Source organism: Mixophyes fleayi, chromosome 6 (assembly GCF_038048845.1).
Source record: "Mixophyes fleayi isolate aMixFle1 chromosome 6, aMixFle1.hap1, whole genome shotgun sequence".
Classification (NCBI taxonomy): Eukaryota; Metazoa; Chordata; class Amphibia; order Anura; family Limnodynastidae; genus Mixophyes; species Mixophyes fleayi.
Window position 1 is genome coordinate 81,353,660 of NC_134407.1, and position 13,618 is coordinate 81,367,277.

Consider the following 13,618-nt stretch of genomic DNA (forward strand, 5'->3'; position numbering starts at 1 on the left):
AGTACAAGCCCCACTCCCTCTTCAAAGTACGCGCCCCCTCCCTCTTCACAGTACACGTCCTTTTCCCTCATCACAGTACAAGCCCAACTTCCTCGTCACAGTTCGAGCCGCACTCCCTCGTCACAGTACAAGCCCCACTCCCTCTTCACAGTACATGCCCCCTCCCTCTTTAACACACACGCCATCTACCTCTTCAACGTACATGCCCCTTCTTCACCGTACACACCGCCTCCCTTTTCACAGAACACGCCCCCTCCCTCCTCACCATACAAGCCACCGTCTTCACAATACATGCCCCCTCCCTCTGCACAATACATGCCCCCCTTCCTCTTCACAGTACACGTCCCCCTTCCTCTTCACAGTACACGTCCCCCTCCCTCTTCACAGTACACGTCCCCCTCCCTCTTCACAGTACACGTCCCCCTCCCTCTTCACAGTACACGTCCTCCTCCCTCTTCACTACACGTCCCCCTCCCTCTTCACAGTACACGTACCCCTCCCTCTTCACAGTACACGTCCCCCTCCCTCTTCACAGTACATGTCCCCCTCCCTCTTCACAGTACACGTCCCCCTCCCTCTTCACAGTACACGTCCCCCTCCCTCTTCACAGTACAAGCCCCCCTCTTCACAGTACAAGCCCCACTCCCTCTTCAAAGTACGCGCCCCCTCCCTCTTCACAGTACACGTCCTTTTCCCTCATCACAGTACAAGCCCCACTTCCTCTTCACAGTTCGAGCCCCACTCCCTCGTCACAGTACAAGCCCCCCTCCCTCTTTAACACACACGCCCCCTACCTCTTCAACGTACACGCCCCTTCTTCACCGTACACACCGCCTCCCTTTTCACAGAACACGCCCCCTCCCTCCTCACCATACAAGCCACCGTCTTCACAATACATGCCCCCTCCCTCTGCACAATACATGCCCCCTTCCTCTACACAATACATGTCCCCTCGCTCTACACAATATATTCCCCCCTCTTCACAATACGTGCCCCCTCATTCTGAACAAAACATTCCCCCTTCTTCACAAAACAAGTGCCCCACCCTCTGCTCAATACATTCCCCCAATTTACCTACTTTGTTATTGATGGGTCAGCACAGTGGTTAGCACTTCGGCCTCACAGCACTGGGGTCATGAGTTCGATTCCCGACCATGGCCTTATCTGTGTGGAGTTTGTATGTTCTCCCCGTGTTTGTCTGGGTTTTCACCGGGTGCTCCGGTTTCCTCCCACAATCCAAAAACATACTAGTAGGTTAATTGGCTGCTATCAAATTGACCATAGTCTGTTTGTGTATGTATATTAGGGAATTTAGACTGTAAGCTCCAATGGGGCAAGGACTGATGTGAGTGTGTTTTCTGTACAGCGCTTTGGAATTAGTGGCGCTATATAAATAGATGATGCCGGCTCTCAGACACTGATAAACGGAGAACTTTCGCATCACGGTGCGGTTGTGGTGGTCGAGTACTGATGGGAAATCCTTCCCTTACCTTGTCTCCCAGATACGAGTCAGGTTCTTTTCTCTTTTGGATATCCGGTGGTCAAGAGATAAATACTTCAATGAAAGGGACAAAGATTGGTCAAACAACTTGATTTTATTTGAGAATGCGGTAAGGATAGTTTCGGTAAGACACCGCCCCACTGACCCCTTCAGCTCAATAGTAATGACAAAATAATGGGTCTGATCAGCATAGAGCACAATAGCATTTAACATATAACATACACCTGGTGAGTATAAGGCACAATAGCGATCACATCTTCAATGCACATTGTCTAATAAGGCACACTGGTAATCACAGTTACTACTTTCAAGTTAACAATATCTGACTGGTGATGGTGCAAGAACCATCAATAATAACTCATCAAGACTCTTACGGTCACTACCGCGCCCACTAGAGGGCTCCTTCTTATTCAGGTGTTTGGGGTACCGTGCTATTCCCTATGGGTCAGGCACCCCACTTTTAGCATTTACTGCTGAGTTAACTTGAATCGCAGCGGTACCACTAACACTGAATGTCACACCTTCAATATTAATAAATCAATTCTTAGGTAAATCACATAACATTTACATCCATCTAAAACATTTGGTGCACCAATATTATCCCCGGTAACGTTACCATATTTTACACTCAGTCCTGGTCTGACCTGTGCACAGGAATTTGGTAGTGTTCCAATGTCCTGCAGAGGTTTCCATCAAGGGTTAAGTATTATAGTAGAAAGCAGGGCTGTTGCTCAGTTCAGCCACAAGATGGCGCTGTTCTCTCAACAGTCAATGAATCTCTATCAACACACACAGGATATAGCTGAAACGACAGTCTTAATTGTTCCCTGCAGCCTGTGTAAGGTATGATCTGAGGGAAAAGCTCCCAAGAAGGGAACAGTAGCCTTCCTTGTACAAGAATGCAATGTCAGTTTTGGATAGATTCTCTCATCACTCTTCCCTCTGACACTGGGGTGTGTGCAATACACTGCAGGCTGGGGTTTTACCTTGAGAGGCTTCTGTAGTTAGTGGAGAGTGTCTTTGGCGCCCCACTGCGTCCCCAGCTGTTCTTCGTCCGCTTTGCTGGCAATGTCACCAGTTCTGACAGCAGCTTATCTTCTCTCTGTTCGGCTGCACCTCAGCCCCCCTTGTTCCTTCTACCATGCTACTCTCTCCTTCTCCTCCTTCCTGCACATCCTCTTCCTGTTACTCCCCCAGCCAATCAGGGCCTTCATCCTCCTCCTGTCAATCACACCTGGTTACAAGTTTCCAGGAGCACAATTTACCCCTTGTAGCCCTGCATTTTAACAGCGCTTATGCACTCCTCTGTGCTGTTCAACTGGGCTTTGGGGCACCACACGGTCAGACTAGGGGGCATGGGCAGAAAAGGGGGCCTGGACAGACCCCTCCCTTTCAGCTGCTACGTCAGTACCCACCTGACAGCAACCCTACTAACAACTATAAGAAGGAGAAGTGCAAACAGAGCTGTGCTGGTTTCTATGGCTCTATGCTAACTGCATAGAGCCATAGTGCCTGTGTTAGATACTAATACAGTGCTGTTTGCTTTTGGATTCTCCCACATTGTCATTACTGCAAGAAGCAGGGGTTTGAGCACTAGCAGGGGTCAATTTGAATGAGGTCCCCACAGTTCTGCTGGATGGTGCGATTAGAATGTTTGTGAAAAAAAGTTTATTGAGCAGATTTATCAAAGGGCAAAAAAACCCTATTTCTAGCACTATACAGGCTTACGGATACTGCAGGCAATAGCATTGCTAGGGTTACCGCAGACAGTAAGATTCGCTGGCAGTGGATTCCTTCTGCCTTTGCATGGGGAGCCCTACTTAACAAGTATCTGTCACAGGCTGGGCACCGCCGCGACTCCCCTGCCTGCGTCCCGGCCGTCGCTATGACGAACGGGACGTCACTTCCGGGGCCAACCCGACCGTTGCCGTAGCAACGGCCGGACGCTAAGTAAGTTCAGCGCCGCGTCCCGGCACTATGGGGCAGCCGGGCGCGTGCGCAATATGCTTACAAGCCTGCAGGCTAATTAATTATTTTATCAGTGGCCAGTCAGACTGCAAGGAGAGAGCTAGGCTCTCATTGGTTCACTTCTGTATTTAAGGCAGGGAGGGCTTAGCCTCCCTGCCGGTTATAGCTTCCAGTTACTGTGTTGCTGCCTGCTGCTGTGCTCCTGCTGTTAGCCTTTTGGATCTCTGTTTTCCCGTGTATGACCCCTGGCCTGGATTTGGACTCTGCTTGTGTTTCCTGTGACCCCGACCTCTGGCGTGTTTACCGTTCTTCCAGTTTGCTTGTGACCTCGACCCCTGGCGTGTTTTCTGACGATTCTTCCCAGCAAGTGACCCCTGACCTCGGCCTGTTCCTTGGATTTGCTATCTGCCATTACCCTCTGCTCCTGGGTTCCCCGCAGCCGGCGCACACCACACGACCCTCTGTAGTCTGCGGCCAAGTCTGTCCCCACCACTAGGGGCTCCAGCGAACACCAGACTGTCAGAGCAGACTCCGGGTGCTGCTGTACTGGCTGAAGGGTTCCTAACAGTATCACAGCAGAATTTATAATAGTTGATAACAGAAAAAAATCATTGAAAAAAGCTTTATTATTCTCGGTTCATCTGTTCAGGTAAAAGTACTGTTATATAACCATGATGCTAGTGGATGAGCAGCTGCTGCTGGTGTCATAAAGTCTGTTGCTGCTACAAGTAAGACACTCTAAATTAGAGCTAAATACACTCTATTAGAGGCTGCTTCTAAAACACAGTTATAGCATACTTGCCAACTCTCCCGGAAAGTCCGGGAGACTCCCGAAATTCGGGTCAGCTGTCATTTCTCCAGGATCCTGGATATCACCGAGAATCGCGTCTCGTGATCGGCCTCGCCCCGCCCCCTCCCGCCCTCCAGTCACGCCCCCTCTCCCGGAAGGCAAGTATGAGTTATAGAAAAAAAATTATAAAAAAAAGTTACATTTGTATACATAAGTATTGTCGGACGTGGGTCACAGTGGGTCACAGAAAGAAAACCAGGTGGAAGGGGCCCGCATAATAGCATGAAAGAGGTAAGTTGTTTTTGCAAAATAGACATTTTTTGGGACTAAATTACAGAAATTCTTAAAAAAAATGTACACAAAGAAATGTGTTGGAATTAACCCTTAACGTTTTATATCAAAACTATAATGGAACATGACAATATATTTTATTTTTATTTTTTAATAAAAACCCATAAAAAATAATAAAAAAAAGTATCAGAAAATGATAAACAAATATTTTTAAATAGTTCTAATCATTATAATTAAATGCAATTATTATAATTAATTTAAATGTGCTTAGTTCTGATACTGTGCCTCTTTTGTGTCTCTGGAATCTACCATGTGTGTATGTAACAAAATGGGTCAACTTTAAAACCTGTTGTTGCTACATTTGCAGAGAGAGAGCAGGTTTGTTAACACTTTATAAAGTTTGATGTGATAGACAATAGAATTTACTGACACCAAATATATGTAACTCTAAAATTTATAAAAGAGTTGCATTAGAAACTAAGGGCTAGATTTACTAAATACTAGATTTTGCCTATAGCAGCCAATCAGATTCTAGTTATCATTTAGTTAGTATATTCTACAAAATGACAGCAAAAATCTGATTGGTTGCTATAGACAACATCTCCACTTTTTCAAACCCACAGTTTAGTAAATATACCCCTAAGAATAGTAATAGAGTGCAAAAGAATGCAAAAAGAGTATGGGTTTGAAATAAGGGGGTTGTATTCCTTATTCAGAAACAAAACTATTGTTACAATGAATGCTATGTGTCATAATTTTATTAATCTTATTTTTTTCTTACCTATGGCCAAAAATATAACATGAAAAGCAAATATAAAAATGTGTTGAAAACACACATGATATTTGAGTGCTCCGCTACTAAATTTACTTTTTTAGCTTTTTGAAATCCACAAGTGAAATTTTCATTATAGGGCTGTAATTTTATATGATTCCATTGGGGGGCAGTATATGCACACTATGAACATATTCTTTTTTTTCACTGCTCCAAATACATTTTTCCAACAATTTATACCATGGTGAATAGTTAAAACTTGAAAGAAAATGAGTAAACTGTAAAATGACTTTTATCTATCCAAGAGAGCTATGTGGTAGAAAATTTGAGGGAATGTGCTGCTGTAAATTTCTATACATATTTCTACTTCTCATGTATTTGGAAACTACACAGAATCATGTGTGTTCATGGAAAGCTATTAGAACAGGTTTAGAGTGTATGTGTGAACCAATATTCACCCTCATTGGAAACTAGTGACAATACTGAGGCATAAGGCGCTTCACGCCTCATGTCTCAGTAATGTTATTCTATTAAATTGCTAAACACTTTACTGAAAATCAGTTAATCCCCCAAAATGCCTACACTGTTCTGTGCTAATTAACGTCCGTGAAGTAAGCAAAACCTAAATAGATCATCAGATATAATTATTTCAGTTATCTCAGTATTTTATTTGATTTTAGTATTTATTACTCACAATGACAGTAGTCATTTGCTGAAAATACTATTTTTTTTAAATTGTTGCAGCATTGGAATGATTACTTGAAAACAGAATGAAAACATAACAATATATGGGGCCTATTTATGAAACATTATTTTGACATAGATCCTGCGGAAACAACCGGAAGGCAAATTTCAGTATATGTGCGGCAGAGGGTATCCTGGGTTAGAACCTAGGAATATACATTTTCACCACTGTAATCAGCGGCTACACTGCCGCTACAGTGTACATTTTACCAATCGCGGGGACAGCTGCTTATGGGAACAAGTAGGGCTGTAAGAGACATGTACATACTTCCCTCCAAAAGATCCTGGAAGGGAGGTCCAAGGGGCAGGTGTGTGGGCCAGAGCCAGGGGCTGCTTCAAGCAGCTGTTTTCCTGGGCCTTTAACATGTCCATACTTACTCTCTGGGTATGATCGGAGACAATGGCCCGAGGGTCGAGACACCTAGGAAAATATTTTTATAGGTGGTAATGCAGCTTTAAATGAATTTGTGATATTATGTAATCACTTTAAAATCTCATAATGCATTATAGACATGTGTGAAGCTATTACCTAATATTCTCTCTGATTTCAGATTTTATTCACATTGTGAAGGGTCTGAGCCTACTCTCCTGCTCATCAAAACAACTGCAAACGAGGTAAGAAAGATGTCCAAAATTAGACAAATGAAGACGTAAGCTGCTGTTTGCTAGACACACTCAGTATTTTGAGGCCGATAAATGTGGTAGATTCCTGGCGTATTTGGCTAGATCAGAAAGGGCGGCGACTGTAGTGGCAGGGGTCACGGATGCTTAGGGTGTTGTGCACACTTTGACTGGAGAGATTAATTAGGTTTTCTATAGCTATTTTAAAGATGCGTATGCATCTAGGGCTGAATATTCTGATTCTGACTTAGACTCGTACTTGGCGGCTGTTTCCTTGCCTCTGTATGGCTAGCAGGGAGAGTTTGGATTTGTCGATCACTGATGAGGAGATTGTTGCTGCAATCTCTTCTTTCCCAAATGGCAGGGCTCCGGGTGTGGATGGGGTTCTTATAGAATTATATAAGAAACATATGGGGTTCTTTGTGCCTCGCTTGCAAGAAATGTTTATGAGTTTTAGAGATCTAGGCTCTGTGTCTTCGTCCATGTCTGAAGCTCTTATAGTTCTTTTTCCTAAAACGGGGAAAGACCCCTTGTTCCCGGACTCATAGAGACCTGTTGATATATATCTCTGTCGTCCCGATAGATCTTTACCTACCCTTCTTTGTGTGCTAACGGTTTTCGGCTTTTATTTGGGACTTTTGATCAATTGGGACAAATCAAGTGCGACTCTGGTGAGGAGATCTTGCCCGACGCAGTTTCTTTTGGCTGGTAGGAGGTCTAGGGGTGAACCCCCCTGCTGACACAGGCCTTAAGGGTGTGGCGGTTCTCATCTCAAATTGGGGGTGAGTTGGCCTATGACCCATGCACTCCACTTTGGGATAATATGGATTATGGCGAACTTGTAAAGGTGAGGGGAGCTGGAGCCTAACAGACTTACAATATTTTACAGATTGGGCAGTTGTATGTGGATGGGATATTGTACTCCTTTGGACAGTTACAGGGGCTCTACAAACTGCCTAGAAGCTATTTCTTTAGGTATTTGCAACTAAAACATGCCTTGGCCTCGCAGTTTCGGGAAGCCGTACCGAATTTCAGCACAGACCCTCTAAGGGTGCAACTGTCGCGGTTGGGTTCAAGACATCAAATTTCATTCATATATTCAATTCTGTTGGAGGGAGCTGGTACGGGCGACTTGCTGGGAATGCGACACCTTTGGGAAGTTGATCTTGGGGAAATTAATGACAAAACGTGGGGTATTATTTTAAACAGCCCAGGTCGTGTTATTGCTTCTGCTAAGTTTCATCAGATCCAGGTTTTCCTTCTACATAGAGCATATTTTACTCCCCTTCGACTTCTGTGTCCTAAGTGTGGAAGTGAAAGGGGGGGACTTTTGGCACATGCTTGAAAATGCCCATTGGTGTCTTCCTTCTGTGGGGAAGTGGGTGCCTGTATAATTCGACTGGGAGTGGGAGTATCCGCCATCACGCCGGGGATGTGTATATTTGGTCTGGGCCTGAACAAGAACACTCATAAACTCATTAGACTTTTCATTACTACTATACTTATGTTGGCAAAGGTGGTCATTGCAAGAAGGTGGATGGCTACGGAGGGTCTGGCCTTGAGAGACTGGATTGACCTTGTGAATGACTCAGTAGGTCAAGTATGAGAAGATCTGGGGGTAAATGTATTAATGTCCGGATTCTTCAACTCCGGCGTGTTTAGCGTCTTCGGCGATTAAATTTAAAGCGGAGCTGCATTGTAAAGGGAAGTTTCCCTTTACAATGCAGCGCCGCTTTAAATTTAATCGCCGAAGACGCTGAACATGCCGGAGTTGAAGAATCCGGACATTAATACATTTACCCCCTGGTGTAGATGGAGAATATCTCCCTATGTTACAGATGGTTTAAGGGAGATGGACCTCTCAAGAATATTATACCGGGGGCAGGCACCCAGCCACAGTTATTATTGCTATTATTATTATTAGTATTTTAATTTATAGTAGTAGTTGAACGGGCTGTCTGATATGTGATGCATTTGAAAAAAATATGTATGACTTTATGATACTGCTTTAACTCCTGCGCGGGTTAGTTTATTTGTTATAGCCCAGTGTTATGGGCACATTTGTTAAGGAAGAAAAAATACAAAATACAATAAAAACTTTTCTGATTTAAAAAAGATGTCCAAAAACACAGCTCTAAAATAACAGTAACATCTCAGGGGCAGTTATGTAAACTGCTGCGCAGGAATCAAGGTGGTGTCACCCATAGTAACCAATGAGAGTATAGCTTTCATTTTCTAAACTGCACTAGAAAAATCAGACACTTGGCGGCAGATTTAAATCTCCGTGTTGTTCTTTAGAACAACGCGTCCTGTCCACTACTACCGTTACTACGGTAATTTCTACGCAGATTTTTGCTCACAGAGCTGCGAGGAAAAATTGGTGGAGAAATTACCATAGTAACGATAATAATGCGCAGCTATTACCATAGTAACAGCAAAACCCTGTTAATAAATAGGCCCCATAGTCTGGTATTATTATCACTTGTCAGTAAAGTAACAGCATATTTCAAGGTAGCAGGCCCTGTTCATACAAGATTACAATTTATAGTATAATGCAGTGGTTCCCAAACTTTTTCAGTTTGCGGCACCCTTAGAATCTCCAAATTTTTTCAAGGCACCCCTCCAAAATAATTACTGAGCAGTCCTGTTTTAGAAGTAGTTGGGTCAAAAAATTGTAATAAGTATTTAGGTCACGACAGAAATACTTATTTAGTTGTATGCAAAAATGCCCCTCTGCATCCAGGCACACTGCCCCCTCTGCATCCAGGCACACTGCCCCCTCTGCATCCAGGCACACTGCCCCCTCTGCATCCAGGCACACTGCCCTCTCTCACATTGCCCCCTCTGCCCTCTCTCACGCTGTCCCCCTCCTATGCCCTCCTCTGCCATCTGTCCCCCTCCTCTGCCCTCTGTCCTCCTCCTCTGCCCTCTGTCCCCCTCCTCTGTCCCCCTCCTCTGCCATCATTCTGTCCCCCTCCTCTGCCATCATTCTGTCCCCCTCCTCTGCCATCATTCTGTCCCCCTCCTCTGACGTCATTCTGTCCCCCTCCTCTGCCATCATTCTGTCCCCCTCCTCTGCCATCATTCTGTCCCCCTCCTCTGCCATCTGTCCCCCTCCTCTGCCATCTCTCACGCTGTCCCCCTCCTCTGCCCTCTCTCACGCTGTCCCCCTCCTCTGCCCTCACTCACGCTGTCCCCCTCCTCTGCCCTCTCTCACGCTGTCCCCCTCCTCTGCTCTCTGCCCCCTCCTCTGCCATCATTCTGTCCCCTCCTCTGCCATCATTCTGTCCCCTCCTCTGCCATCATTCTGTCCCCCTCCTCTGCCATCATTCTGTCCCCCTCTTCTGCCATCTGTCCCCCTCCTCTGCCCTCTGTCCCCCTCCTCTGCCCTCTGTCCCCCTCCTCTGTCATCTGTCCCCCTCCTCTGCCATCATTCTGTCCCCCTCTTCTGCCATCTGTCCCCCTCCTCTGCCCTCTGTCCCCCTCCTCTGCCCTCTGTCCCCCTCCTCTGTCATCTGTCCCCCTCCTCTGCCATCTGTCCCCCTCCTCTGTCCCCCTCCTCTGCCATCATTCTGTCCCCCTCCTCTGCCATCATTCTGTCCCCCTCCTCTGCCATCATTCTGTCCCCCTCCTCTGCCATCACTCTGTCCACCTCCTCTGCCATCACTCTGTCCCCCTCCTCTGCCATCATTCTGTCTCCCTCCTCTGCCATCTGTCCCCCTCCTCTGCCATCTGTCCCCCTCCTCTGCCATCATTCTGTCCCCCTCCTCTGCCATAATTCTGTCCCCCTCCTCTGCCATCATTCTGTCCCCCTCCTCTGCCATCATTCTGTTCCCCCTCCTCTGCCATCATTCTGTCTCCCTCCTCTGCCATCATTCTGTCCCCCTCCTATGCCATCATTCTGTTCCCCCTCCTCTGCCATCATTCTGTTCCCCCTCCTCTGCCATCATTCTGTCCCCCTCCTTTGCCATCATTCTGTCCCCCTCCTCCTCTGCCATCATTCTGTCCCCCTCCTCCTCTGCCATCATTCTGTCCCCCTCCTTTGCCATCATTCTGTCCCCCTCCTCCTATGCCATCATTCTGTCCCCCTCCTCTGCCATCTGTCCCCCTCCTCTGTCATCTGTCCCCCTCCTCTGCCATCATTCTGTCCCCCTCCTTTGCCATCATTCTGTCCCCCTCCCCCTCTGCCATCATTCTGTCCCCCTCCTCCTCTGCCATCATTCTGTCCCCCTCCTCCTTTGCCATCATTCTGGCCCCCTCCTCCTTTGCCATCATTCTGTCCCCCCTCCTCCTTTGCCATCATTCTGTCCCCCTCCTCCTTTGCCATGATTCTGTCCCCCTCCTCCTATGCCATCATTCTGTCCCCCTCCTCTGCCATCTGTCCCCCTCCTCTGTCATCTGTCCCCCTCCTCTGCCATCATTCTGTCCCCCTCCTTTGCCATCATTCTGTCCCCCTCCCCCTCTGCCATCATTCTGTCCCCCTCCTCCTCTGCCATCATTCTGTCCCCCTCCTCCTTTGCCATCATTCTGGCCCCCTCCTCCTTTGCCATCATTCTGTCCCCCCTCCTCCTTTGCCATCATTCTGTCCCCCTCCTCCTTTGCCATGATTCTGTCCCCCTCCTCCTCTGCCATCATTTTGTCCCCCTCCTTCCCCGCGCCAGGCGCCAGCCACAGAAAGAAGAAAGAAAACAGGAACTTACCAATCTGCCTGGCGCCGGGACCCAGCAGCCTCCTCTCCCCCGCAGCTGTTACTGACGTCGATATTCAGTGACAGCTGCAGCAGAGAGGAGGCTGCTGGGTCCCGGCGCCCGGCGGATTGGTAAGTTCCTGTTTTCTTTCTTCTTTCTAGGTCTGGCCCGCGGCACCCCAGTGACAGCGCCGCAGCACCCCTGGGAGCCGCGGCGCACAGTTTGGGAACCGCCGGTATAATGGAAATAATATACCCCCTACTGTACAATATAGGAATATTAGAAGTCACTGGGGAGTTCCATGACCATCACACGCCTGGATTGAGCATTATTCCTTATGATTCACAAGTCCTACTAATGAACATGGAGGCATGCTTCTCAACTGTCCCGATTTTGATGGTCCATTCATAATGGCGAGTGTCAATTCAAGGGTGTTTTGAAGGGTGGGAGGATGGGGGCGGTCTAACACTTCAAAGCCCCCAGGGCGACAATGTTGGGAAGTATGCTGATGTGATTACATCGGAATTCACTGTTTATACAGATATCATCTACAGAAGTTTATACAGATATAAACCTCATTTGTGTATTATATAAACATCATTTTATTTTATGATAAATGAATTCTAAATTTTAGAGCATATTCAATTAGCATTCGTGGCCACGATTACGCGCAGCTGCACAGGTCCAGGTACCGCAACATTGTGGATTTCTGTGCACACCCAAATCTGCGATGTTGCGGTACCGTAATGGCACTTTACACGCGCAGCTGCGACTAATTGCAGCCACGAATCATAATAAAATAACCCCCTTAAACTAGACAAGTTTAAGGAGATCCTCATGTCCAGGTGCATTTTACCTTCAAAAAATTGTACATTATACAAGACAAATTCGAAGCAAGTGTTGATAATAATTTTAACACTTATATAATAAAAAGAATATTTATTAAACTATATAGTATGGTATTATTATAATTAATATTATTTTAATTATACTGATAGTACAAAACTGATATGTTTTAAGATAATGTTAGAAATATTATTATATTATTAGCACTTCTTTTAGATTTTTGTTCTATTCTTTCTATGAGGTTTGTAGATACCTCTATTTAAGAAGCAGCGATTTTCTTCAGAGCTCCATTGATTTGACGCTCGTCAGTGCCATGTGTTTCTTAGGTATTTATCTACTTTAGCACTTGTGGTCCTCACTTTCAGTTGCACATTCTACCATGGAACACTTTTCATGACTTCTATGACCTACAGCAACTTTTAAACAAGTGACCTCTCTCTCCCCTCTTAGGTATGCGGGGCCTACCTCTCTTCAGATTGGAGTGAAAGGAGGAAATGCTGCGGGCAAGTGTCCACTTTTTTCGGCACTGGAGAATGTTTTGTGTTTTCTGTAAGTTGCCTTGTTGGCATTATTAAGGATGCCATTTTGGTTCTGCATTCAGAACCTTTAATAAAATGTAATGTTCCTAGATTCACCCTGAAGTAATAACATCATTAACAGCACCAATTCTAATTTATGAGCACCTCTTTTATTATAATTCTAATTTGCGCTTTAATAAACACAAGCCATCTGTAGAACATTGTCCTGTTCCCACCTACTCATTGTGGATATATTACGTATAGACATATATATTACACTGAATTGTTACTTCCAGTGTCAGACTGGGGCATGAAGGGCCCATCGGGGGACTGCAATGCTAGGGGCCCACCAGAGGGGGGTGTGGCCAGCCATCATAGAGGCGAGACCAGACACTAGAGGGGGAGTGGTCAACCCACGAAGGGCAGAAAGCACCATAGTGTAGTATATAAAGAATGCAGTGTGTACATAAAGAGTACACAGTGTTGACCTGCCCCTTAGATTGGGCAGAACAGTCACCAAAAATAGGGATTGTCCCACTAGACCAGGCTTGGCTAACCTGTGGCACTCCAGGTGTTGTGAAACTACAAGCTCCAGCATGCTTTGCCAATATATAGCAGTTTATTGCTGGAAGGGTATGCTGGGACTTGTAGTTTCACAACACCTGAAGTGCCACAGGTTAGCCAAGCCTGCACTTGACTCAGAACATTTGACAGACTGTCCTACCTGTTCTTGTCACTTTTACCACCTGTGGCTGCTGGTTTCTTTAGTTGTGGCTTGTCTGGATCTTGGAATGTTGGGGGCTCTATTTGGAAAAAATAATGGGTAAATTTAGAAAATTCCAACCAGCCCCGGCATTAAATCAATAGGACCCACAATTA

At 46.0% G+C, this 13,618-nt stretch overlaps 1 protein-coding gene across 1 annotated transcript in view; it reads left to right on the plus strand.

Annotated features, from left to right (window-relative positions):
• The window catches only part of LOC142161388 (TBC1 domain family member 24-like), a 33,570-nt gene that overhangs the window by 10,829 nt on the left and 9,123 nt on the right, over nucleotides 1-13,618 (plus strand). Inside the window, exons 4-5 of the mRNA XM_075216957.1 lie at nucleotides 6,618-6,681; nucleotides 12,672-12,770. Of these exons, the coding sequence (XP_075073058.1) occupies nucleotides 6,618-6,681; nucleotides 12,672-12,770 (163 nt within the window). The remainder of the gene's footprint in view (nucleotides 1-6,617; nucleotides 6,682-12,671; nucleotides 12,771-13,618) is intronic.